General features: G+C 45.1%; 3 protein-coding genes across 10 annotated transcripts; 1 reads left to right on the plus strand and 2 right to left on the minus strand.

Annotated features, from left to right (window-relative positions):
• Positions 1 to 484: 484 nt before the first annotated feature.
• Positions 485 to 15,350, minus strand: shoc2 (SHOC2 leucine rich repeat scaffold protein). 2 transcript variants are annotated; one of them, XM_023820577.2, is made up of 9 exons: positions 15,213 to 15,350; positions 7,666 to 8,736; positions 6,737 to 6,874; positions 5,200 to 5,330; positions 4,374 to 4,562; positions 3,468 to 3,590; positions 2,437 to 2,574; positions 2,167 to 2,284; positions 485 to 1,907 (listed from the first exon to the last, which is right to left on the minus strand). In XM_023820577.2, the coding sequence occupies exons 2-9, from the start codon at positions 8,360 to 8,362 to the stop codon at positions 1,699 to 1,701; spliced, it is 1,743 nt and encodes a 580-aa protein (XP_023676345.1). In that variant the 5' UTR covers positions 8,363 to 8,736; positions 15,213 to 15,350; the 3' UTR covers positions 485 to 1,698. The 2 variants fall into 2 exon arrangements, with proteins under 2 accessions (XP_023676345.1, XP_023676344.1); XM_023820576.2 differs by lacking the exon at positions 15,213 to 15,350 and adding an exon at positions 13,884 to 13,967.
• Positions 14,047 to 16,961, plus strand: bbip1 (BBSome interacting protein 1). 6 transcript variants are annotated; one of them, XM_072703779.1, is made up of 3 exons: positions 14,047 to 14,261; positions 15,266 to 15,325; positions 15,751 to 16,961. In XM_072703779.1, the coding sequence occupies exons 2-3, from the start codon at positions 15,280 to 15,282 to the stop codon at positions 15,927 to 15,929; spliced, it is 225 nt and encodes a 74-aa protein (XP_072559880.1). In that variant the 5' UTR covers positions 14,047 to 14,261; positions 15,266 to 15,279; the 3' UTR covers positions 15,930 to 16,961. The 6 variants fall into 6 exon arrangements, with proteins under 6 accessions (XP_072559880.1, XP_023676348.2, XP_023676349.1 ...); XM_023820580.2 differs by having other exon boundaries at positions 14,047 to 14,221; XM_023820581.2 differs by having other exon boundaries at positions 14,048 to 14,231.
• A 93-nt stretch (positions 16,962 to 17,054) lies between these two features.
• On the minus strand, positions 17,055 to 25,059 carry pdcd4b (programmed cell death 4b). 2 transcript variants are annotated; one of them, XM_023820579.2, is made up of 12 exons: positions 24,966 to 25,059; positions 24,301 to 24,408; positions 23,197 to 23,496; positions 21,191 to 21,285; positions 20,747 to 20,860; positions 20,132 to 20,353; positions 19,361 to 19,458; positions 19,051 to 19,165; positions 18,375 to 18,482; positions 18,098 to 18,208; positions 17,853 to 17,992; positions 17,055 to 17,561 (listed from the first exon to the last, which is right to left on the minus strand). In XM_023820579.2, exons 2-12 carry the CDS (start codon positions 24,341 to 24,343, stop codon positions 17,501 to 17,503), a joined length of 1,407 nt encoding a protein of 468 aa, XP_023676347.2. In that variant the 5' UTR covers positions 24,344 to 24,408; positions 24,966 to 25,059; the 3' UTR covers positions 17,055 to 17,500. The 2 variants fall into 2 exon arrangements, with proteins under 2 accessions (XP_023676347.2, XP_023676346.2); XM_023820578.2 differs by having other exon boundaries at positions 24,934 to 25,011.
• Positions 25,060 to 26,892: the final 1,833 nt, after the last annotated feature.

Below are 26,892 nucleotides of genomic sequence, written 5' to 3' on the forward strand. Positions count from 1 at the left end.
ACAATGTCATTTACAGAACTTAGTTTAAGCGTATCTGCTTGATGCAGGTTTGATAAGCTCACAGCCTATATATTTAAATTAGGCTTTGCGGAGAAAACATTTCATTAAAAAAATGAATGAAGTTGTTGCTCAAAAATACAATGGGGAAACTATAACTACTAAACTATAACCGGTAAAGAAATATTTTCTCAAAAGAAACTTCAAAGAGGATGCTATTACAATTAAAAAGTGCATAAAATCAGCAGCATCGTGGGACAGTGTTGGGTTTATAAAAAAAAATAATATACACCTAAAATTTCAAATCTGTTGATAGATAGATATTACACTGAGTAAAACTACTATAAATCTAAATGGAAACAATCAAAACGTATTTTACACTCCCTCTGTAGGGAAGCCGGAACCTCCAGGACTGTCAAAAACATCAAAAGCAGGTTTTTGGCATACCTTATTTTAAGAATAATAATAAAAACAAAACATGTTACCATCACGGTGACCTGGTATGCTTTATCCAATGTTTTCATCATAATGACTGACAGTAACAGAGCCCAACACTGATGATATAGCGAAACGTAAACATTGTGAAAACTGAATTGCACATAGGTAAACACGCATGTAGATGACTGCAGTTTTTTTCTCCTCCTATTATCAAATCAAAATATCACCACCACCATCCCCCACCACAAAAACACTCTAGACTCAATGCAATTAACCAGTAAAAACGTCACTGCCATTAAGTAAATAGGTAACCATCTGATTGAATAGGAAAACTGACCAGATTAAACTTGATTGCGATCTACCAGTTTACCGGTTTATGCTTGATTTTTATTTTTTTTTGCAGATTGTTTTTTGATAAATCATTTTCTTCTGCCTTTTTAAATTTTGCATTGTTATTTATTAATATATTACGTTTTAATAGAGTCCATTTCTGTTGTATAAACTCCGCATGAGAACAAAATTATTTAGCCAAAAAAATGAGAAATATGTATGACAAAAGTACAACAGCAGGGAAATAACAGGGCTTTTTAATAAATGCCTGAACCGTTTACTGATCAAGAACCACTAGGTTCTCTCTCCAAGGTGAGGCACTGAAATCACGTGCTTAAGAGCCTCCAAGCCGAGACTCGATCCAATGCACAGTATAAGACAGAGTAATCCCTAGTCAATGAGCGCCAAAGTAACTCAGGAATTTAAAAAAATGTAAAATTAACACACAAACATCAGGAAGGGGATTAAAAAAAGACCCAAAGGTTACGGAGGCGGCAGCAGCAGCAAAATGACCGTTTTAACTTTATTATTATTATTTTTTTTTTTGCATACGACTGTATTCTTGTTCTAAAAACCATCTTTAATTATGGTAACTGTTGGCAATGCCGATTATATATTAAAAGACTGCCAGGTCAGCTTGTGGTTATTTAACATACACCTATCAATTTTGGCAAAGGAGGTTTAGACAAATTTTCTTTTCACATGATTGGAGGGGTCTGGGGTCTAAATGGCTATGATTCCTCTATGAGCAGAAACATATAATGCAGTCTTAATAAAATTGCCTTTTTATCTCTGATAGATACTTTTAACAACAATAATGCATTTCATTAGTTTTCTTTATCTTTTTTTCTGTGTGGTTTTTTTTTTTTTTTTTTTTGCTTTTTTGTCTTTTTTTTGTTTTTTTTTTACAGTGTATGACACAGGATTGGACGTTCAGACCATGGCACGGTACGGCCCTTGCATCTTCAGGAACTGGATGATGAAGGAGGGGCCCCCAGCAACTATCTGTGGCGGCAGGTGGCTCAGGGGACAGTTCTCGATGCTCATGATCGACAGCTTGCTGCACAGGGCCAACTCAAAGGGCAGGCTGTGGAGGTTGGGGTTGTCATTCAGATACAGCTCCTCGAGGTTCTCCAGTGTACCTGTGGGTGACAACCAGGAAGGTCACGGTTACCACCACCTTTCTTCGAGTACCCATAATGCACCATGTTCAACTTTCACACCCTGACTGTTCTCTGCAGGCTGAACTTAATAAAACCTGATATAACCACTGAGAATGGTGACTAACTCCTTCATTTTAAAAGAACACAGGGAGATATCGTGCCAAAACTGAAAGCCAAACTTATGTGTGGACATATCAATAGAGGCATGAAACAGAGGTACTGGACTGAGTTTCCTTACCAATCTCCTCAGGAAGATGTTGCAAGAGGTTTTCGCCCAGGCCAAGGTGAGTTAAGTTGGTGAGGTGACCAATTCCCCTCGGCAAGGTGCTCAGCTGATTATTTGTCAGGACAAGTTTCTGGAGAAAACCAAAGTGTCACCTTGCATCAACAACAAACCAAACCCAACGAAAGATGTAAAACGTAGCATTATTGTGAAAAGAAACGTGGTCTTTCAGCGAGATCCTCTGCTGGGCTAGCAATTTTTGTTTTTGTGTCTTAACGTAAATACCTGTAAATCTTTAAGGTAGGCAATTTCGTTGGGGAGGGTTTCTAACTTGTTCTCTTCCAAGTCCAGCTCCCGCAGTTTTCGTAGGTTACCGATGCCATGGGGCAGCTTCTTGAGAAGATTATTTGACAAAATCAGGACCTGCGGGGGAAAAACACACGCTTTAAAGCAACATAAAATATCAAGGAAAAATCGCCAGTTTTGCTGATGACACTGCCAGAACATAGTAGTAAATCCGCTCACTACAAATCTTTCTGGTACTGTCTGACAGACATGACAGTAATAATGACAAGCATGAACTGCCTTGGCCTGCTATCCTGCCAAGCAGTGCATCACAACTCAAGAGAGCCGCACCTCAGTGAGATGCTGTAATCACTTCAAAGTCAGACCACTCCTATCGTTTTGTTGCTCTGCGGCCATTAGTTGCATTCCGTGTAGGAACAGCTTTGGCTAGCAGACATATCGGTATTGATCTGTTGATCTTTATTTACAGTAAAAGCAGGCTGAGATCTGACGAGCCGCACCTCCACATCCGCCCAAAGCTACTGGGCTCTCATGTTCACTTAGAAGATTGAAATCAACTGCAACACAATTAGAGCCAGAGAGACCAAGCAAATACCCTCATCAGACGACAGGACAAGCTTTGGTATTTGAAGCTGCTTGACTAGTTAGCAGAGAGACACACAGTCGAGGTCTTGGTAACTAAAAGGCAATGTGGTCGGTCAAGTCTGTCTCCTAAGAGACAAAAGTATCGCCAATTGGTTTCAACAAGTATCCTTGGACACTTTTCAGTTACAACACCAAGTGCTATTTTTGGAACGGGATACTTTCAGAAGACGATAACAATGACAAAAAACTTCCTTGTTTTTTTGGGGGGGTTTTTTGTACTGGCATCTGATCTGGCCAATGCAGACTCGGACTATGATGCTGAACAGGAGCAAAAGAGGAAGCGATCAAAAATAATAATAATAATAATAAAAAAAACATGGCTGCTCTTTTCAGGTTCAAAGTTAGGTCAGAGATACAATACCCACCTCAAGGGACACTAGGCCACAGATATCCTCAGGGATCTTTGTCAACTGGTTTGTGGCAAGATTGAGTTCTACCATGCTGACCCAGGTCCCGAAGTCAAGCGGGAGGGATGTTAACTGGTTGTCCTGGGGAACAAAGAATGAAAAGAATTTTTTGATTCAGGCTAGCATAGGAAACCCCCTTCACACACTGCTGGGATTTATACATCTAAATTATGCAGCCACCCATTTATCTCCCACGTTTAACACGTTTCTGGTTCACTGACAGGCTACTCTATTTGAAATGGTTATGGACACATAACCCAACAATCACCAGTTTCCCTTCCTCATTTGGCAAAAAAATACCAACAGTTCCCGGCCAGCAGGGGGCGGCCAGCCATCCATCCATCCATTGTCCAACCCGCTTATCCTACTGGGTCGCGGGGGGTCCGGAGCCTATCCCGGAAGCAACGGGCACGAGGCAGGGAACAACCCTGGACGGGGGGCCAGCCCATCGCAGGGCAATTTAGCAACGCCAATTAACCTCAGCATGTCTTTGGACTGTGGGGGGAAACCGGAGTACCTGGAGGAAACCCCACGACGACACGGGGAGAACATGCAAACTCCACACACATGTGACCCAGGCGGAGACTCGAACCCAGGTCCCAGAGGTGTGAGGCAACAGTGCAAACCACTGCACCACCATGCCGCCCCTGCGCTTGTATGTTTTTAATAAATGTTCGATCAACAGCTCACTGAAGAGTAATTAACATCAGCTGGGGAAAAACAAGCAAACAAGTCTTTCTCCAAACCATTGGCTCGTCAACATAAGAGGGGTAAAGCATGATCTCAGAGATCCTGATGTTCTCAGCTAGTTCACAGATGATGGCCACCACTCCGCCAATCCACCTGCAGAGAAAGTCGGCTCACCTTCATGTTGAGTTTGCTCAGCACTTTGGCCCGGGAGAAGATCCCGAAGGGAATCTTGTTGATGCGGTTGTGCTCCATGTTGAGCGAGTAGATGGTGGAGAACTGGGAGGGGCCCCCAACTGGGTAGGACTGAAAGCAGTTCCGCGCCAGAGTTAAACTGGTCAGGTTGACCAGGCTTGACAGGAGGCCCTGGGGACAAACAAAATGCCAGGTGACACCAGGCAAAGGTGACGTGTCACACGGCTCCATACGGATGTTCACTGCAAAGCTGCTGGACGTAAAGTTACTTCATCACTTACTGAACAGGGACCATGCAAGGCCTCTTGGGCTAGAATGGCCCAGCTCAAAGTGCGGAGATAAAGTAAGTGTCCTCGAGCATTACTTTGGGAAATTTCAAACCCGGAAAAGTATATCAGAAGCTTAACAGTCTGTGGTGTCACAGAGCCACCACTAAGCACTGTAGAAATTCACAGGATTATCACGAAAATCTACAGAAGGGAAACTGGAACACTGGAAAAACAACGGAAACTAGCATCAGCGCATAAGCAATGTGCATTTGTGTGACACTGCATTTAGAAAAGTATCCATCTTTGGTCAGTGAACTAGATGTTAAATTAGACATTTTATACCCCGACATGTAACTAGGCCATATAGGTCCTTCATGGCCGCATCTCACAACGATAACGTGTGAAATGCACAACTTCTCATAACAAAGGAGGCTGAGAAACATCGTCAAGTCTCACCGCTCTGGGAAACATGCATCTACTAACGTGTGCTTAGGTGGAAACCAAGATGGCCGCAGTGCATGAGGGTGTTTGCCGCTCACCTCAGGCAGCATAGAGATGTTGTTGTTCTCCAGGTTCAGCTCCTCCAGCTCCCGGCACTTGGCCAGCGATCGAGGGATTGCCGATAGCCTGTTGTAGCGCAGGCCGAGGCGGTTTATGCTGGCCAGGTTACCTGGAAAGGCGGCAGAGAGAGGGTACAGTGGTGATGCCCGGGAGGCCGGAACGCAGGACGCTGTGGTTGGGAATTCAACAGAGGGGGCAGAGAACCAGAGCACAGACATGTACACTGGGTGTGTCCAGTAGCCGTCACTACGCCCCCCTCGTTTTCTGTCTTAGAGGCTGCGGGATTTTTTTCGTTAAAAGGGATCCTTATTTATCTTTTTACATATATATATATATATAAACCAAAAAAAAAAACCTTTTGCTGTTCACATAAGCACTGTCCCTGAATGCTTATTTCTGGAAACATAATTTCATACTCAGTAACATGTTAATTATTGACAAAAAATAACCCGACTTTGTGAATTACGATTTCACTCTAATGTTCTGTTCCGTTCCGCTAAACCAAGCAAGACGTTCTGCTGCGTTTTGCGGATACCTGAAATACCACCTGAATCAGCGAGATTCGTCTCACATGTTTTTGGTCGATTTTACCAAGGCAAACTCAGCTATTCATTTGCGACTCGGTAGAGATGTGGCTGAGCTAAATGACGCACTCAGATGATAACTGGTTAGTGGGAGGATGAGCTGTCTGCGTGTCGGCCTAACCCTAACCCTAACCCATTCGCTCCACGGACACCTGCAGACGTTTAGAAAATCTGCTGATGAGGTTAGTTAGGAAGCCTCCAGCTCAACTGGCTGCACTTTGCAAATCCAGGCACAAATGCTCACACGCTTCAGCACTGTAGAACAGTCGGGGTAACATCACAGAGAGTCGGCATCATATACCTAACACCAACCATTACTATCGCTAATACCAATCACACTGCCATCAGAATCTTCAACACAGTGGTCTAAAAACGTCTAAAAACTCTTATGTAAAATGTGCAGAATATCATTCCTTACACGATGCCCAGCAAGACGCGCAGATGACTTAAAAAAAAAGCCCAGTAAGTGATAATACACTCTACTAGCTACATTGCCTAGGGAGTGTAACAATTTCTGGATTGGTCAACGCTTTATTTTATCTATCAGCTAACGACTCATCCTTACCCAGTTCCTCCCAAGAAACCATCAGATACAGATCAAGGCCTAAATCTGCCAGAGCTTCTCGTACCTCCACAAAAATGCTGCACAATGCACCACAGCACCCTCCCCGCGTCAAATGAGAATCAGAACTAATCAGAAGGTTAATGCAATGCAGCCACTGCATAACCGCACAGTCTGAGCAATCACGAGTCGCACTCGGATCGAGGCCGTAAACAGAGAGGGCTTTCAGGCCGAGGTCTTGCCATACGCCCCCCAGCACGGCTTTGCAGCCAGGCTAGATGATCGACAGCACTCTGCTCTGGCTCCGCTGCCACCTCCTCTACAGTCTCAGTCTGATTCGCAGCACAATACTGAAACCATGCCACTCACCTATAGTTTCGGGAAGGTCCAGAAGCTCATTGTGCTGTAAGTCGAGGTTGGTGATCTGCGTGCAGTTGCCGATTTCTTTCGGGAGATGTTCGAGCTGATTGTGGGCTACATCCAGGGTGATGAGATTACACAGCTCCCCTGAAAGGCCACACAAACACCGCAAAACGCTGCTAATTAACACTTGCTGCAGTTTATTTATAGTGGGGCGGGGGGGGTGGGGAGGGGTGGGCAGTAAATGGCTCAGGCTTGTAGCCTTCAGAGGATTTACATGCTGCAGTTAAGGTGACAAACTGAACAGTGTTACGACAACAGCAGTGAGTTTTATGAGACTTCTGGTCACTAACAGGTCCTCATAGTCTGTTATAAAAAAAAAGAGTCACATATTCATTTACAAATATACCAGCTTTACGCAGAGTGGAGAAGCATCATCACTAGTTAGTTCACACTCCTTTTTTTAAAGTGCCCACTTTAAACCAGATTCAAAGCAGCACTCTGCATGACATCACATTTTATAACATAGTTACAGCACTATAAAGGTTGTAATATTTGTGTGCCTGTATGAGATTCAATGTTTACAGCTGTGAGGTTTCTCTCATTCGCTCATTCATACATTCGCTCACTCCCCCATTCACTCATATTCACTACCTCATACATTCACTCATTCACTACCTCATACATTCACTCATTCACTACCTCATACATTCACTCATTTATTCACTGTCTCACACATTCACTCCCTCATGAATTCCCTCCCATGCACTCACACATTCTCTTCCTCCCAAATTCACTCACTCAGTATCTCACTCATTCACAGATATTCACTCCATTCCCTCACACTCACTCCGTCACTCACATATACACCCATTCACGCACGCAATACTCATTCACTCACTCGCTCACTCCAGTCCCGCACGCAATCAGTCATTCACCTATCTCAGCGGGCAGCTGCTTGATCTTGTTTTCCCGGATGCTCAGCATGGTCAGCTTGGACAGGTTCCTGATGTCCTTCTCCACGCTGGTGATGCGGTTGAAGCGCAGGTACAGCGTGGTCAGCGAGCTCAGCCTGTAGACCACCGGCGGGATCTCGCGTAGCTTGTTGTGCCGCAGGTCCAGCATGCGCAGTTTGCGCAGGCCGTCTAGCGAGTCGGGCAGGCTGGTCAGCGAGTTCTCGCTCAGCGCCAGCGTCACCAGCCCCGACAGGCAGCCCACCTCGGCCGGCAGGCTCTGTAACTTGTTGCTGTACAGGTAGAGCTCGGCCAGCTGCGTCAGCTCCTTGATGGAGGTGGGCAGGGCGTGGATTGAGCGCTTAGACAGGTCCAGCCGCATGGAGTTCTCCTCCCTGCACTTGTTCAGCTCCTTCACCACCTCGGCGTTGCTGGACTTCTTGCGCATGCCCGGCGCCGGGTTCGGGCGCTTTATCGTGTTGTCCACGGAGAAGGCGACGCCGGGCGGGGCGCCGCTCGTTTCCTTACGTCCTTCTTTGGCGTCTTTCCCTTTGGTCTTGCTGTCCTTGCCATCCTTGCCGAAGCCGCCCAACGGTTTGACCTCCTTTTCCCTTTCTTTCCCGGTGGGACCCTTGGGGTCTTTCTCTTTCGAGTCCTTGTCTTTGCCTAAAGTACTACTCATGTCGACGGTGCCCAGTCCAGTTCGCTCATGGACCCTGAGTCTCTGCAGTTCGCTTTACGGTAAAAAAAAAAAAAAAAAACAAACGAAAAAACAAAACAAAACGAGAGGCGCGGGGGCGGGAAAAAAGGGGACGCGCAGTCAGGCGTGCGCGTATGCACACATACCGGCGCGCACACACACACTCCCGCGCGCGTGACGGCAAAAGCCCCGGGATCCACAGGCTTTAAAACTCCATGGGACAGAAAGGCCTTTGAAGCAGAGGGAGAGGTGCGATGGCTCGCAGCCGCATACTGTTCAGGAGATGGCGGCCCCGTCTCTGGGTGGAGTCCCGTTCAGATGAGAAAGGTCACGAGGGCTCTCATCCTTCGGGTTTGCTGGTGAATAAAACAAAACAAAATTAAATAAAACAAGCAGAAACACACCTTAACCTCAGGCAGACAAACGAAACTGACACGAAATTTCTGATAAACTTCTTCTAAGGGGGAAAAGAAATCCCCCCCCAGGTGTGACATATTAATGGACACAGCAAAGGGCATTTCAGATGAACATGTGAGCATGGGAACCAGTGTACCCAGACAGCCACGGGAAGCAGCGAGGAACCCGAGACCAATCCATCTGGGGCAACTCCCAGCCACCATTTATTACTTCTGGAAAGCATTAAGCACTCGCATAAAAGATTCCTGATGAACCCATTTCTGCCACGCATTAAAAGCCAGCCGGAAATGGCTTTATCTAACGCGAAGATCGAGAAAGATGTCCAGCGAGATGCGGGCGAAAACTCAAAACGGACTCGGTTCAGAGGCGGGGCACGTCGAAGGACGGGGCATCTTCGAGGCAGGGAGGGTGGCAACAAAGGACAACGGTGAAATCCCAAACCGCCACAGCGGAAAGCAGCGACTAAGCGGCGAAGTAATATCGGAATCGCAGAGCCGAAAAAATACTTTCACCTTTGAAGAGACATCTTGCTGAAAGTCGAAACCACATTCATTCTGTTACTTTTTCTTTCAGTTTTATTACAAATCAACCCAAACCGTTATCAGTCTCATGCCATTTTAGAGATATTAATTGTCTGTTGGTCCGCAGTGTTGTGTTCCATGTAGTTTATTCTGTAGTTTAGAGCGTGGGGTTTTGCAATATGGAACCCCATAAAAATACGTCATATAAGCTAAATCATACCACCCCGACCGCTTGAGAGGTGCTTAGAAATGAATGCAACAAAGTAGGAGGCCAGAATTAGAAAGCTGAGGTCAAAAAGCTTATACACCGACTGTAAACAAAAGCCCCAATTTATTTAATCAACCAGCTAGAACATGATTACTCGTTTCATAAACTTCAATCACATCATGAAAATCAAAGTTGCATAGGAGAATGTGACCTGAACTGAGGAGTTTAGCTGCTTGAATTTTATGGGACCATTTAAACTAAACACAAATGAGATGTTAGCCATCCAGTCTATCAGAATATCTATCTATTACTGCATATACCAGACCATCATTTAACCCCTGAATATTTAACACTTACTTAAAGAGGTGAAAGTTCTCGAGATCTATTTTGCAACGATGTACTTCATAAGGCCAAGAACTGATGGGTAACCGGCTAACCTTCTCTGTGCAAAGGAGCCGTAGGGCCCTACAACTTCAGCCATGTACCGGAAATTCATGAAAGCCAGATACGGGAAAGGCCCGGGACACTGAGCTAACCAACACGAACAGCACTTACCCACAAGCACGTAATCGTGTAAATCTAAATAATTAGCAGGCACATAAATTACAGTAACTGCGACGCGACACAGCACGCATACCGGGAATTACGACTCCTAATTCACGTCACTGGTAAACAGAACAGGACAGGGATTCTTTGACCTGGCCCGTTAAGTGCGAGAGGCGGGTTGAAAGGAGAGCGCGTGGCTGCAGATCACAGCCACCAAAAGGTTAGAGCCGCTGACAGCGCGAGGCATCTTCAAAGCCCCGAGACTCCCTGCAGGCAGCGTGACCTTTACGGTGAAAGGGGCCGAACGGCGGATAAATGACAAAGCATTATTCAGTTTGTGCTCAAGTAGCAAGGCCCGAATTTGCCATATTAATCGCTGCGCGTGTGTGAGTGCACTTTGTTTTTCTCCTTTTTGAAATGAGAAACAATGTGGGGGGTGTTTTTTTTTCTTCTTATTGACACACTCCCCCCGTGGTTACGGTCGAGAGATACGCATGCAAGTGGCGCATTAAAAAGCACTTTAGGAGAAAACTATCTATTCTGTACTTGTACTTTTTCTGCATGCGCAACATACGCTGCTCAGCCAGCACTGATGTGGCATGTAAACATTACTTGAGTGAGAACTGAAAAAGAAATATTGTGAAATCCACTCATAATAACTAGCCTGATGACGTCATTTAAGTGGCTAATAACTGCATAGACATTACTTAAAGGAGCCCAACAATCACGTTTATAGGAAACCTCACTTACAGATTGGTAGGCTGACTATCTGATTCCTAGATGCACATATAAAACTGACCTTTTGCGAACACTCTCTCTGATTGGCTGACATAGTGGTGCCCAAGCTACATCACTTCCTATTAGTTACCAACAACTGGCTAACATTTCCCAGTACAAGCTTCAGAGGCATGCTAAAGCAAAAATGCCCGGGTTGATTTTTATGCCACGGCCCAAGCTAACCAGACTCATCTGTTAGAGCCAACAGCCAGCTATCAACACAGAACTGCTTCAGACTGCGAGCTGGAATATGAGAACCAGTCTGACTGGGATCATTAATAGACACAAAGGCTCAGAAGAGTTGCCATGCTTTTGGCAATTAAGCTAAACTCCTGAGTGACTGATTACTTGATTATTCAGGCTGATTGTTAAATTTACAACCAAGATAAATGTTACACTGCGTGATAACACACCTCTATATGCAGTGTACAACATTACAGTTCATCTTGTACATCAGGTAACAGCTTAAGACAGTCCAAACTTCTAAATCCATCATCAGATACCTCCAGTTAAGTTTCTAAGAGGGGACATTACTACTGTACCCTTGACAGGGACAGTTGAATAAGTGACCTGCCTCAGCGAAACATTTCACAGAAGGGAAACAAGCATGTAATTATTTGTTATATATGTTTCTAGATATAAAAACGTCTTTTGAGCAATTACATGTAAAACTGCATCCACCAGAGGATAACAGTAATCTGCGCACTACAAAATATCTGCCAGTTACCAAGTGACAGGCCTTAAACAAATAAAAACACAGTAATCAAGGAATCAAAAAAAATCTTGCATGCGAGATCAGACTGACTGGGAACCTATGTTATCATCACACCAAGTTAATATTAACTACCACTACGGTGCGGTCACAAGCTGAAACCGAGACCATAACTGAAGAAAACCAATCCAACCAGCATTGATTCCACGGTCGAATGTGAAAATGATATATTTCTGAATAACGTCAGATTTTAGAACGAGATAAACGGAAGATACTGACAAACATTATGCAACTGAGCCTGTAGGGAGAAAGAGAGAGAAGACGAGTCTACATCAGGGTCAATGGATGACCGGTATCACATTGCTTAATTTTCCATAACTGATGCAACGATCCTGTATCCCAGCACCCTCCGTCCTCACTCCTCCAGAATATCTCCTGGAATTATTGGGAGGGGGAGGGGGGGGGTGTTGAAATGAGATCAGCTTTTCGTCCATTTGTTAACACACAGATTCTGGCTTGTTCCTTTAAATCGCACAACAGCTTGCACGACATTCTACAACATGTGGGTGTGCATTTCTGTTCCTCTGTCAAACGCTGTGGAATCAGCTCGAGAGGATTACAGTCAAGTGCACCGTTTCTGCGCTCATCAGCCGTCAATCGCAAACTGTCACCTTGCACTATTCCTTCTGGAACCTGCCTTTAATTAATCTCACATATTTATCATCACCATCATACCTCGCAGTGGTTTATTTTTAAAAATTAACCAGTCATGCCTTCTGGTGGCATAAGCTGGTAAGTAGGGTATACACTTGATATGTAGAGTAAATGTGCAGGGGAATGAACTTACACTTAGAAATTGCTCAGCTGGTTCACACAATGCAATTTTTAGTTCTCACACCGATTTCAATGTTTAACCCAAATCAGTGGCTGTGGGCAGGAGGCTTAGGAAGTAAAACCCAAGGTGTTGAGGATCATGGAGCCATAAAAGATATACTGTAGTGAGGCAATGCCCACACCCAATTTGACAGATCACCTAAAGGTCACCCCAGAAAGGGGCAACTCATTAACAATTATTTCAAAAACACTTTTTTTCCCCAACATGCACTCGGATCGCATGGATGTACCAGCTTCATCGGCTAGTAAATAACATGCAATTACCGCATGCAGGGGATTAATAATGAGCAGATTTCGGCATCGATTGCCGTGTGAGGCCAGCTGAAGCATGGGGGGTGAGCAACTATCCTATTTAAAAATGGTGTTTTCCTTGTTTGTATGTTCCATCGATACAGAATACAAACCACTGTTAAATCATTTTAGAGGATGAGTTGTCACTTATCAGCTTTTGGGGGGTGGGAGGTTAGCAAGCAAAGCTGTCAATAGAAGTTGGTGTCTGCCAGCGATCTGGGGGACAAATATTGAAATAAAAAATAAGCACAAAACCACGACAACTACATCTCCACAGTAATGCTGCCGTTAATGTGGCAGCTAGCAGGAGATACCCCATTACATGCAGCGGGGGTAGAAATTAGCCATTACCGGCTAGTGGGATGTGTGCATATTACTGGCGTAATCATAACACTGTCCGTCCCAATAATCAGGGGCTAACAAACGAGAAACGGGCATTTACACCCCGCTGCAACGGGGCGTCTTCGCGCGACTGCATCTCCTTTTGATTTGTTTTTTTTTTCTCCCCTTTTTCCTTAACTCACGTTTAAAAAATTGTATCAATTCCACCAAGTCGCTGGCTAACCGCCACGCCACACCCGGAACTGGCTCCCCGGTTCCTCGTAGGCCGCTCCGCAGGCTGCTGTCACCCGCGAAACGACGTCGGCATCCCGACAAGCCCGAGCCGGGTGGAAAGGAGCCGCGGCGTAAAGCGGCAAACGCTCCGTGGCCGCTGGCGCTGGCGCTGCCGCCAGACCGACACCAGCCCGCCCGGGAGCGCCCCGCTCGGCCCGGCCCCTCTCGCTATTTCGATCCGCTCTGGCGCCCGGGGCGCCCGACGCAAAAATTTCGCCACCTTGACACAAATTCGCCGCGGCTCTTTGTCTGTGGGGAAAATTCGCGTATGTACGCGTGTGTCTCCCTTTTATTAGACATAAAGAGGAAAAAGGCACACAGAGTCGCTCCACACAGCGGCCATTCCGAAGCTGAACAAAAGAGAGCATTTTCTCTCCTTGCAAAACAGGGACAAAATCGACATGACCCGCCGAGACAAAGGGGGACGGCAGCAGAGGGGGGACCCTCATCACCCCCGGCGTCAAAATCGCACTCGATCGCAAGCAGATGGCGAATATGTGCGTAGTAATAGAGCCGTTTTACCTTCAGAGGTGTGACTCGGCCATCCTCGCTTCCTCCTCCTTTTTCTACACTGCCTGCTGCTCTATCCCCCCCCTTCCTCCCACCCCCCTCCCTGCTCGCGGACCTGCGTCACACGCACGCACGCGCTACCGCTCTATCACGAGACTTTCTTGGACGGCGGCGCGGCGCCCCGTCTGGACGGTCAAGCGAGTCTGACCGGGGCTCGGGGGGCTCGGGGTACCCGGGGTGGGGAGGCGTGGGAAGCGAGAGCCAGCCAGCTACACAGCAGAGCATTGCAAAGCCCCCCCCCGCCCCACTTCGGCGAGCTGCCGGACGAGCGTCGGCGCGGCGGCGCACAAGTACGACAAAGTTAGTGTGCGCTCCCGTGTTCATGAAACAGTGTGTTTATTAATCCAAGCCCATGTTAGTGAGAAGCATGTCTATTTGTGGAGGGAGGCTGAAATCGAGCGATGATCTAACTGAGCATTCCAATGCATTCTGGCAGACATCTATAGTTATACAGCTGCGAGTGTAAACACGAGTGCGACTGGACAAATATAATAAAGTTAGTCAGTGCATGCTATTTTTTTAATGGCAATGCTTCAGTTATAAAGTTGACTTTAGTCGCGTGTGTAAAAGCAGGGGTGGATACAGAAAACGCCTTTGTTTGCGGCTACTTTTAGCTCGCTGAACAGTTAAAAATGATGATGATGTAATTGTTATTCACAACAAGACATTATTGATGTAACCCGCTGAGCCTAGCATACTACAATTCCCGACAAGCACTGCAAAGCTACTTCCGGTTTTCGGCGTTATAGCCTATAAGTAGCTAGCTAGGCTAGCTAGTGAGTGAGAGCTCCGTTCTGTTTACCTAGGCGACCAAAATAGTCAAGCATTGTGGAAATTTATCCTAGCACCGAGCGACAATCGACGGGTACCAGTTGCGTCTTTTTTGTATGTTTACATATCATGGGTTTTGGAGTAGGCTCGATGATTACCTCGTTAAGTACTTAGCTAGTTATATTATGTGCATGATTAGCTGTTAGCAAGCTTATGGTGAAGTTTAGTGAATAAACTTAACGTGCCCATTCCACGGCAGGCGTTATACACCGTTATAAACGTAGCAGCTGGCAGTTTGTTATCGGGCACGGAGGGTTACGTGGTTAGTTAATACTTGACAGATTAGAGCCATCAGTCTGATCTGTTTGACTAAATAGGTGATGTCTAACTCTCTATTTTGATTTTATGAGCACCCGCTGGGCAACCTCTTTTATGTAGTTACTCGTCACCGATTGAATGGCTAGCTGACGTCTATATAAAATAACTGCCCGATTAAAACTGCGTACTTACTGGTTGGTGTGCTGGTCGACCAACGGAGAATGGCGTGTTTATGTTTCCGACAGATCCTCTTAGTGACATGCCCGAAGTCAAGCCCATGTTCCGAGAAGTCCTTCCCAAACAAGGTAAGCCGGGCAGCCAGGGGAAAGGGGGAATACTCTGTTTACATTCCCGCCTCTTCTAGTTAATAAATCCATGCCTGGGGCAAATCAATTTTCAGATAAGGTCCGCCCAGATAAAGACACACACCAGTACGCCGCATTCCTGCTGCTTGTCTACAACATGCCTGGAGTCCATCCATTCACGCTAGTTATCATGTATATCTAAATGTCTATTTAATACTTCACTTTAGAAATGTCTGACAGGTTTCATAAATGGCTGATACTATCTAGAGGAAAATGTTCTTTCATGGTACACTTATTCTTATTTACAGTAGCTGTCTTGTCGTAAATATGTCCAGCCGACTTGGCAACACAAGCCGTCACATATAAGATGCATTGAAACTGCTGTTAAAATCGTAGAAATGACAGTGGCGCGTCATCATGTTCAGGGCGACTCTCCATGGACGATGTGCCCACTATGGTCCTCTGCAAGCCTAAACTTCTGCCGCTGAAGTCTGTCACCCTGGAGAAACTGGAGAAGATGCAGCAGGAGGCACAAGAAATCATTCGGCAGCAGGAGGCTGCACTGAAAGAGCAGAGACAACAGGAGCAAGCCCAGTCTCAGTAGGGACTGGGGGTGTAATAACAACATCTGCCATTTGGGGGCGCAGTATGGTCACAACCTAATAATATCCTAACATATCACAGTAGCTAGGGTGAACTTCCCCAGTGTACCCACTGAATACATTCTAGCATAGAATAGTAAGTATGGTGTAGCGCTTTGTGTGCTTCTGGTTGATTGTGAGTGCTCTTAACCACCACTAAGAGGGTGTTTACCCGTTTCATGTATTTAGGAGCTCTAGGGAGATTGTCATGGTAACAAGTTAATCCCTCGAAGTAGTTCACTGGACTTTCATGTAGCCTGTTTAGTTTATATTTCAATATTGGACTACTGCACTCAATGGGTAGATGGCATATTTCAATTTCAACTATTTAATCTTTACTTTTAATATTTAATCTCAACTTACCTTGGGAGCAAGTTGTGTGGGTAGCATGTTTCATAAGAGTGGATAAGTTTAGGCTTTTTTTGAGAATCATCAGTGACCTTTAAAAATTGTGCAAAACTAGACGTAGCGGAACTTTCCACTGTCTGATCTAGTGCAGGAACGCATGCTTGGTATCCTCTGTGTCACATTAGCTGCCTGTAATGCAGAATGCAAATTGGTTGGGTTCCTTTGGGTAGTTGCTATGTCTCATTTAGCTCTGCAGTGTCACCTACTCTCAGCCAGGGCAGCTACACTGTTGTGGGCAATAGGCTCTTAAAACCACGGGTTGCCTTAAAGTACACAGTGATTCTAGTGGAAACCGTGTGAGCTCACCATGCACTGAGAGGAGAGACCTTTGAGAGATGATGTAAAATATGGGTGGAGGGCATTACACCAAGATCAGGATTTACTGCTGGCCAGGGATCTGTATAAAGACTTAAGCTTCTCATTTGCAGCAGAAACAGAAACTTCCATATTGAAACCATCAGTAATCACAAGAGTGACTGAAAAGATTTTTTTCTTTGCAGTTTATTGTAAACATGAACAGCGAGCAAGACTGGGCACATTTCACTTACCAGTGTTCTTAAATATAAAAATAAACATTCTAGACACCATTTTGTGAAATTTTCTAAATACTCAACTTTGCTCTGCATTCTGTTCTTCATAACCTTCAATTTCGCGTCTGCGAAAGGGGAAAAAAAAAGAGACTTTTTTTTTTTTTTTTTTTAAGCACAGCAAAGAAATAGCAGCCAACAGGGGCGTAGCTGCTGACCCCATACCGGCTTCCTTTTTAAAGCTGGATGCACAAACCCGCGACTTTTGTACGAACACTGCTGTCAGGGAAACCATGGCAGTGACATCGGAACTCAAAAGAAAAGAAAATGGAATGACAGTGTCATTGAAAGGTGTGGCACTTTGAGACCAAGCTAGCTTATTTCTACACCGCCATCCATGCACGTCTCGGGTGAATCTTAAAGTGCCACTGCACCCGTTAACCCCCCCCACCCCACCCCACCCCCTTTTTTTTTTTTATTATTAAATATACATTCTTTACAGCCGACTGAAGCAATTGGTACCTAAACCGTTAAATATACAAAAAAGGAAAGCTGGAGAATTCGGCTAGGATCTGGCACAAGAGAGGCTCCCAAGTTCTTTAGTAGCTCTCTGGTTTAAGGCGTCCGCCGTCCCCCTCACTGACGAAGCGCTTGCGCCCTCTGTAGGGGGAAAAAGGAAAAATCATCACAGTGGTTCATTTTTTTTTTTCTTCCAAGAACTAAAGTGCAAAAATTTTGATGCGAACTACTTTAAAATGTTTCACGATTCAGAAAATTTCACACATGGGGCCACCAGTGTCCTTCCTACCCCTGTATGCTGATGCACGGAGGCCTTAACCTACAAACGGCTCTGAAACCAGCTCGAGTCTCAGAAAAACCTAAAGGACAGCACTGATGCAGGTAGACCTGGTCTGACCAGACTGACCATGAAGCAGCTGCACCATAACCCACCGATAAGGACACAGGTCCTTCACGCTTTTGTCAATGATCCCAGCGCTGAAGCTCTTCTCAACAAACTGCTCCAGCGCAGAATAGGCACTTGGCACATCAATGTTAATCTCCGCGATGTCACTGTAAACTCTCTCAAATCCCTGGAAAATGATGATGATAAAATAAAATAAAAAACAAAAAATAAGCTGTGCGACGCAACGATTTAAAATGTGTTTGATCCTAGAAGCACCAGGGGGCACCATTACCCTTCTTGTTTGGTCCACAGTGATAATGGAGGACTCACAGAGGAATTTCAGCAACTGCAGCACCATTTTAAATGTCTTTTCCCCTTTGGACTCCAGAACCATGACTATTGCCTAATTTTAAAGACAGGCAGTATGAAAACTGTGTTAATCATCTTTGATATTTATATTCATGAGAATAAAGCACAGTTACAGACAACACAGTCATTGCTTTGCTACCAGCATAAAAGTTATCATTCATCAGCTCAGAGCGGACAAAGCACAGAAATGTCTGCCGTACCTCATAGACAAACTCATGGTGGAAGTGTGGCACCTCCAGCTCTCTGAGACATCGCTCTGCCTCCACCACGTCACCCGACAACACGTACTCCTTCAGCAGGAGGTTAACCTGCGACAGGACCAGGCAGAATGAAACCGCAACGGCTCACAAAACCGCTCAGCGCAACACAGAGGACTGATAAACGACACTCGGCTTTTGAGTGCGTGTCACGTAAACAACACGGGGACTAAATCAGCTGCCATTTATCTGCTGACTATTAATTTTGGTCTGGATCAGCACTGGGCACAAGCTTGGGTACACCCTGGATGGGATGCCAGTCCATCGCAGGGCACACAAATGCAATAAAACTACAGGCAATTTAGAAAGGCCTAATGGCATTTTTTTGGATCTTGCAAGGAAACTGCAGTACCTGGAAGAAATCTGGGTTATATTTCCCAAAAGGTCCCAGAGTTGGAACCGTTTAGGTGCCTGGTTACAGTTATGTACATTTTTAACATTGTTAGCAACTATGCTTTTTGAGAAACGCACCCCTGTATGAGGAGGAGAATATGCAAGCTTCACGCTGACCTGAATCCAAACCCCTAACATTTAAGTAGCGAGGGAACAGCATTTCTCACCAAGCTGCCCTTTTATCGATTAGCAATACGCTCAAATCATTGGGGAATCGTGTCCTCACCTCCCTGACGAGCTGCGTGACGGGACGTTGGCCCCCACCGCTCCCCCACAGGTTCTCTATGCGTCGGCCTCCCCTGTTCATTTTGAGCAACACAGCTGCCCTGTCCAGCGCCGCTCTGTCAATCAATCAGCCAATCAGAGATTGGCCACGCCCCCAGCGATCATGTGACTGACCCCACAAACGAGCAACGGTGGATAACACGACATTCAGTATCCCCACAACCAACACGATACAAGAACCTGTCAGTGAAGGGTTACAAAACTAGATCCAAAGAGCCTTTGAATATGAGATATTCCCAAATACGAGATACCTGGCGTGTTCACAGTCCACTTTGCCTTTGTAACTGTCAATGTAGCTCTTGGACAGGATTTGGTCCCTGACGGCTCGAGCGATGAACTGGCCCACAAGCTGCAAAAGAAGGAAAAGAGCTGGTAAACAGTATTCATTTACACACCAGGGTTACCTTGAAATGCAAACAGTCATACAAACACCGGCCCGTGACTGAATTCAGGGAGTACCACTCCACACCGATGGGATGCTCAAATTTTAAATCAGAGAGAGAATACAGTAGCGCTGCAGTGACATTTCATGCACTCTCCATAAAATGCGAAAGGGAGGGAGGTGTTTAGACAGCCCTTTCACAGATGGTGTGACATGGCGTGCGCGTTTGTTTGCATGGCTATTCTCCCGCTACAATCCAGGCAGGAGGAGGCTGCCCTCGTGCTCCTGTGAGGAACAAAGCCGGCCCTCAGCCGCCTTTGTCTGTGCGCAGAGTCTGAAAGCGCCACAGCACTTTTCATCGCCTGGGGACTCGGCTAGCCGCGTTGAGCTAGCTGACTGATGACGCACGGACAATGGTGGCAGCTCTTGTGTCGCTACGGGTGAAAGGGAATCGCTGAGAACTCGTCTCTGACCAGGGTGCCGGGCGTCAACGGGGAGATGGCTGACCGTTGGCGGGTCCCGCGCGTCTCATCTCCATAGCCACAGGCGCTAACTACCAGCTCCTCTGCCCCCCCCCCAGCAAGAAAACCCTCCCCCACGCCTCTCACCCTCAAGCCCTTCCCTTCCCCCAGCCGCTGACCTGCGGGGCGTCCGGCGTGTCCAGCACGAGGTCGGGCAGCTCCCTGAGCAGCCCGTCGAAGGCGTGCTCCACGTCGGCGAGCGTCAACACGCGGCCGCACAGTGCCGCCAGCAGTTGGGACGTCAGCTCGCGGTGGCTGGCCTTGGCTTCCAGCGCCAGGGACACGGCCAGTGTGGGCACGCCGCTCCGCATCGGGCCCAGGTTCAACTCACCCAGCAGCTCCTGGGGGACGGGGCCACAAAGGTCAGTCAGCTACCGGCCCTGGCTCTGGCTCTACTGTTGACAAGGCCCTTGAAGCAGCCAACTAGACAGCAGCTAAACCCCGGTCAAGACTATCGAGATCTGGATACTCATTAGAATGTTCTACCTGGTGGAAAACAGACTTCACAACCTAACACAGTCAACCACTCAACCCTTCAGGAAGCTTAGGGCGTGAAGAGGTTTTGTATCTTTTGTTGCATTTATTTCCCTTTTTGTGCTACTGGACAAAAGTTCCTTCTTATCTTAGAGGGATGAGGGGTAATTAAATTCAGCAGTGATTATGCTATAAAGATACACCCGCCTGTCAACTCCTGCCGTTCGGTGTAGCAAGGTCGAGGTCGGCGGGAAACTCACCGCGACTTCGTTCGTGTCCCCGTGCTCAAAGTACTCCTGCATGATGGGGGTGACAGTCTTCTCGAAGTCCCGCTCGTCCAACGGGAGGACCACGGTCTCATAGACACAGTTCTCCTGCAGAGGATGTGTCACAGGGTCACAGGAGCCACCGCTGACGGTTTGGTAACGTTGCGGCAGCATTTGCATCCAAACAGATTAAGCCGCCATATAACGTTCAAGTGATTTTCTCAGCAGGCCTCCTTCGCTGTTCCTCATAACCCACATCAAATTACCATCAATGTTCCACCCTAAGCCCTCAAGCTCCCCCGAGCTACAGGCTGCTTTCATTCCATCTCGGTGCACAAGTACTAATCCTGAAAGCTTCAGCGTTAGAAGCAGGGAGCAAGATGCACACGTACGTCTGAAACTAACGGTGACACCCCTCCTCCGAAATGCACGCAATACCTGATCTTCATCGTAATTGGGGTCCTTGACATCGACTTCTTCATAATCGTACACCTCCCCAGGAGGTCCCCAAACTCCCTTTCCCCCGGCACCACCTGTGGACAGCACACAGAGACTCAGCCCTTCAGTCTCCCAGTGAGGACTCCGCCAGAACAGCCGCACCCCTCCCACCCGACGGCCCATGGCCGAAATTGGCTCTGGGGTTTGGATTTTGCATTTTCTGGTACTTTGTCATGCTCAGCCAGTCTTGCGTGTCTCCTTCTAAAAATATACACGTGCACTAAATATTACATGTGAATCTATGACAGTTTTGGTGGCTTTCAGAGGAGACGATTAGACCTCCTTTTGAAGATCGTTTCAGAGCGGAACTGGAAAAAATAAAAAGTCTAGACCGATGTATTAATTGGGTTCTTGGACACTACGGACAACATTTCTCTATCTCCTAGTTTAGCGAGCATAAAGACAAACACAAAAAACAGGATTTTTTTCTACACCTTCACAGTGCCACTGCCTGATCCCTTAAACCCATTAATAGCAGGATGAAGTGGTTAGCTGTGTTCATGGGAACCAATCGCTGAACAGCAGCTAAACTCTAGAACCTCAAACCAGAAAGCTCATTTGTCTGTAAAATGTTCAGTGTGTGTCTGACAGCAAAAAGAACCTATCAAATGTTAGAACAAGGAAATCCATCACAGCCACCTTCAAGGTAAACAAAATCACCAGCTATCAGAAAACTCCCATTGCGACAAGCCAGTATTTAGTTCATACATCACACACAGAAGTCTGTATACTAAAATAATCAAACAATTCATTTATTCTGTCAAGTCCCACCTGCAGGAAAAGAAAACTCACTTTACTGGTCTGTACTTACACAACAAGAGTTAGGAAACCCATCAGATAAGCAAACTTCAGCCAAAAGCAGCTCTGGAGGACCCAACAGTACTTTACGCTGTGGATGCACGGTGCACTTTGTTTATGAAGCGCCTCCCTCAAGCAGGTCGCTAAACAGACATTAGGCTGGAGCACCGATCATGCGATTTTCTGTATTTCAGTCCTGTCAGGGCTGCAGCTTTCAGGGCTGATTGTCCATTTGCTGCCTTGGTAGTGCCCGCCCCCCATCATCCAGACATACCTGCACCACAGGCTAATCTGCACCACAGAAAAAAACCAACCGCCACTGGCACAAAGTCCAGGGAGTGTTATTAAAGCGCCTCTTACATAAGCAGTGAGTTTCATAGCCTAGGAATGAAAGCAAAGTGCCCAGGATAACCAGCTCCCAGCTCCACACCTCAGCTGCTGCGGTTTAGGGTGTCATTAGAGACCCAGTAACATCACGAGAACCTCAGGCGGAACAATTCCGACCGCAAAGAAACATCTCACCTCCTAAACTCAAACCACAATGTGATGGAGCTGCCCGTGTTCACACCTTACTGCATTACAATCACAACCCCCTTTCCAAAAAAAAAAAAAAAGTTAGGACGCTGCGTAAAATGTGAATAAAAACAGAATGCAATGATTTACTAATCATATAAACCCACAAATAAACTGCAAATAGAACAAAGAGAACATATCAAATGTTAAGACTGAAATATTATTGTTTAATGATAATTATATGCTCAATTTGAATCACTGGATTCTGCTGTATTTACATTTTAGACAGTGTCCCAACTTTTCTGGAAACAGGGCTGTAATCACACAATACGGTTCTTTATGACGTAAAAGTTACCCTTCAGTTCACACACTGCAATGTACGTTAGAGGTGGAGACTGATATGCATGAAGGGCTCGGGTTCCATTCACAGCTTATTTGTGTCAAATCACTTAGCAACAGTGCCAATGTCAGCTGGACCACATGTAAACAAATAACAGGCATCACTGACATCAGCAGCATGTTGCTGATGTGACAGAATCTAAGTGGGCCCCGTGTGAATGACGGAGCTTGATTTGACAGGAGGCGGAGCCGAAAGCCTTTCCAACCACCGACAAGTACAGATAAAAAGCACGAACCCTTTTTTGGCAGGCCCCTCCCTTTGCCCAGTCGAGACTTCCTGTCCAGCAGCTTGCTCTTGGGGCTGGTGGGGGGGGCCTGGAGACCACGGATGCTGTCGCCATTGTCGCTCAGGGAATCGCCCCGGCCAGAGTCCCTGGACGAGTTCTTCCTCAGCCGTCGCTTGGCCTTGGCTTTCACCCTGACCTCATGGATGCTGGGCGCAGAAATCCAGTTGCCATTGACCTCATTGTCCACAGGCCTGGATCCCGCCTTCTCCTCATCCCCAGACAGGAAGGAGTCGCTCAAATTGTCTACCTCTATGGCGGAGGGGGTCAAAATGAAACGGAGCCCCACAATTTTACAAGAGCAGACAAAAATCCCCCAATATCCCCTAAAGAATGATACAATTCCTAGGCCAGCTTGTTAGCAATAAAGATGGAGAGGACCTTTATCAACTGATAATACTGGACTGACAAACAAGCAGTAAAATGACTTGACTGGCCTTGAATAAAGCTGAAATAACACCATGTTACAATTTTTTATAAAAGTTTTGCTTAGATTTTATTTCTAATGTCTATATAGAGTTGGACATTGTATCAATGATGCTCATTAAAAACTAAAAAAATAAAATAAATACATATATACAGACAACATATACACACTAGCTGCATTAATCCGTCATTACAGATTTGTAAAATGTACGTGATACATACACAATACCGAAGAAGCAACAACAATTTAACATAACAGTAACATGAACAAAACTGAGCTGACCAGAATTTTATTTTTGCTTAAATACTGAATTATTTATTGACAATAACAAAATACGTCATAATTACTTTCAAGTTTTCAGATTAAACCTTTTATGGTTTTTGAAAAAATAATTTTACCGCGTGGGAGAGGGGGGGAAAGAAAAGGAATTGTCCTTTTCAATGAGGTACCATCGCATCCCGTTCCTCATGTCTACCCTAAGCCTCCCTTTCCTTAATGACTCCCATCATTAGGTGGACATGTGTTCCTGAATTTCACACCATGTGCAGTGGACCACCTCGCAGACATTAGTAAATTAAATAGAATAAAATGAAAAACCTGCGACTCACACGGCCGATCCGTTAACTTACCCACGGGGTTAGAGTTAAGCCATGCCTCGCATTCGGTTGCCATGGTTTTTATTCGGCTGAGAAAAGCGTGCAATGTAGAAAATTAAAAAAATATATATATCCCGTGACCTATCAAACACAAAAGTAGGATTTCAGGAAATTGCCAAACTTCATCCAAATGAAACAGAGTCAACAACGGCAAAGCGAAAACTTCAATAACATGCCTGTACATGCCAAGCAAGGCCCCCACACCGCGCATCCCGCCCCCTCCGAACTCGCCTTTAACTACTTATTTGAATTTCTATTTTTAAATACGGCCAGACAGAAAGCTTGCTGCGTGCATTGTATCCTCTTCATACAAAAGTATTTTGAAGAAAAAAAAAAAGTATGTATATTTAAAGCTCAGAAAACGCATGTTAATAACGTGGACGTTAAATAATATATGCAGAAACTTCGATCATTAGCATGTTAGCCATTTAACTAATCAAAAGCCAGTTTCATAGCTAAAGTTAGCCTGCAATCTGCGATCGATACTGCAGCCTAAAGCCATATTATTCATTAATATCCTACGTAGATAAAACAATATTCTGCGCTATTTTTAATGTACTTAAACACATAAAACCCGTTCGCTTTAAAGATGCGCAATTAAACTACCTTTGAATCAATCCCACACAGAAACCACCAACCTGACAACTTCTAGTGCAAACTGCGGAGTTAAAGGGTCGCTGTTGTTGTTTTTGTATTCTCTGCCCAGCAACACTGTCACATGGCACCATTGACGCCATTTCTTATTGGCCGAACGTCTGGAGGCGGATGAGCGGAGAAGCCAATGGGCAAGACCGTATAAGTTTCCATATATTGTCCTGGAGATATATTGCGATGTGAGAAATTCTGCCATCTATGTTGGAGGTTGTGCAACTGCAACATTACGTAATGGGAAACGCTACTGAGAAAAAGTCCGCAGTGTGAATGTTTGGGGTCGTTAAAGAGGCAATGTATTACAACAGAATTAGTTGTAGACTAGCCAAATGACTTTTGAACGGCACTCAAAAGTAGTTATAAATGCAGGTATGACTAGGTAATTTGGATACTCAAAATTTGAATTTTAACTGGAGGATTTAAAAAGACGGATAATATATCGGAATGCTGCCGGATATTCACGCAACAAATGATAACTGTACAGTCTACTATTTGGAAACAGCAGTCCCCTCTGAGATATAAGCTAATGTTTACATTCCTTTTCAGTGTGCGATGACATTCACTGAGTGTCAATGGATACGGCATCATTTCCTATAAGCCAATCAAAATGCAAAACCATGCAAGCTGACAGCGACTGTAGTCTTATTATGTTAAATTGACTTTATAAATATTTTCGTCATGACTCTTAATTAATTAAATAATATATTACATTCACATGATTGCATTCATTGTTATCAACTAAACCAGCATCTTTTCATTATGGAGTGAGGTATTATCAAAACTGGAAAACCGCATCAGACTTCATTGTACTACGTAAACATGACTATTAAAGAAAACCTTGAACATTGCCACCATTTAATCTTCAGAAGACCCAGCTGTTGTAATTCCCAAAATGGAGACATTAGAAAGCTCTAGTGACAAAGAAAAGATAATACAAGCAGAATATAATGGCAAATAAACAAATAAGCAAGATGATTTCAATGTGTGCCACAAGGGGATGTTAATAATTATAATCCTTTTTCCTGCGGCAGAGATGAAAATCGTCATTCTTTTTAGTGAATCCATTCATCTGAGTTTGTTCATTGATTGGTTCACTTCACAGATACCCTCGAATATTTTTTCGCTCTGAGGGCGCACATTTAATTTGTGATATTTGATGTAAATCCAATAATATTATGCACACCGACTCTTTCAGACAGCCGTACTTCAGTCCACCAGCAGGTGGCGAACGCGGATGGTGAACGGAAATGAATGACGAATCTCTCATTGAACAGGTGAGTGCAGTGGCCTAGATCATTGCGCTGATTGAAAAGATTGGACCTATTTTGTACTGCGGTTTGGGTCGTAGTCAGCTATGCTACTTTTCTTACTATTATATATATATATACTATATATATATACTATATATACTTTATATATATTATAAATTTATATATATATACTATTCTATTTTTAACTATTCTTATTATATATATTGTATTTCTTATTTCTTAGATATATATATATCTATTTCTTATATTGTATGTATGTCTCTCTTACTGCACTGAGCATGTGTATGACAAAAGAATTTCCCTCGGGATAAATAAAGTTCTTCTTATCTTATCTTATCTTATCTTATATTGTCGAGCTTTATAATTGAACTCTTACTAGTAAGAACTCCTATTGTAGATATCTGCAAATATATTTTTGAGTAGTGAGAATTCCAGGCCCACACATCCATAATTGAGTTTTTACTAGTAAAACACAGTGTAGTGGATAGTGCAGGCAGCTGAGAAGGTCATCAGGGTGCCTCTACTGTACCTCCTCTGAGGGACATTTACCACAACTGCTGCTCTCGCAGTGCCAGTGACATCACAGGAGACCAATTCTACCCACTACATGGACTTTTCGTTTGCCGTCTGGTTATTAGTATCG

The sequence above is a fragment of the Paramormyrops kingsleyae genome, chromosome 20 (genome assembly GCF_048594095.1).
Source record: "Paramormyrops kingsleyae isolate MSU_618 chromosome 20, PKINGS_0.4, whole genome shotgun sequence".
Classification (NCBI taxonomy): domain Eukaryota; kingdom Metazoa; phylum Chordata; class Actinopteri; order Osteoglossiformes; family Mormyridae; genus Paramormyrops; species Paramormyrops kingsleyae.

Coding starts and splice junctions, on each gene's coding strand:
- shoc2 (XM_023820577.2), bottom strand. CDS start 8,362: ATGAGTAGTACTTTAGGCAAAGACAAGGACTCGAAAGAGAAAGACCCC. Junction 4,563..5,199: donor ACATCTCTATGCTGCCTGAG/GTGAGCGGCAAA, acceptor GTTTGTCCCCAG/GGCCTCCTGTCAAGCCTGGT. Junction 3,591..4,373: donor TGAGCAAACTCAACATGAAG/GTGAGCCGACTT, acceptor TTTGTTCCCCAG/GACAACCAGTTAACATCCCT.
- bbip1 (XM_072703779.1), top strand. CDS start 15,280: ATGCCCGAAGTCAAGCCCATGTTCCGAGAAGTCCTTCCCAAACAAG. Junction 15,326..15,750: donor AGAAGTCCTTCCCAAACAAG/GTAAGCCGGGCA, acceptor CATCATGTTCAG/GGCGACTCTCCATGGACGAT.
- pdcd4b (XM_023820579.2), bottom strand. CDS start 24,343: ATGGCAACCGAATGCGAGGCATGGCTTAACTCTAACCCCGTGG. Junction 20,861..21,190: donor CCAATTACGATGAAGATCAG/GTATTGCGTGCA, acceptor CATCCTCTGCAG/GAGAACTGTGTCTATGAGAC. Junction 19,459..20,131: donor ACACGCCGGACGCCCCGCAG/GTCAGCGGCTGG, acceptor CTTCTTTTGCAG/CTTGTGGGCCAGTTCATCGC.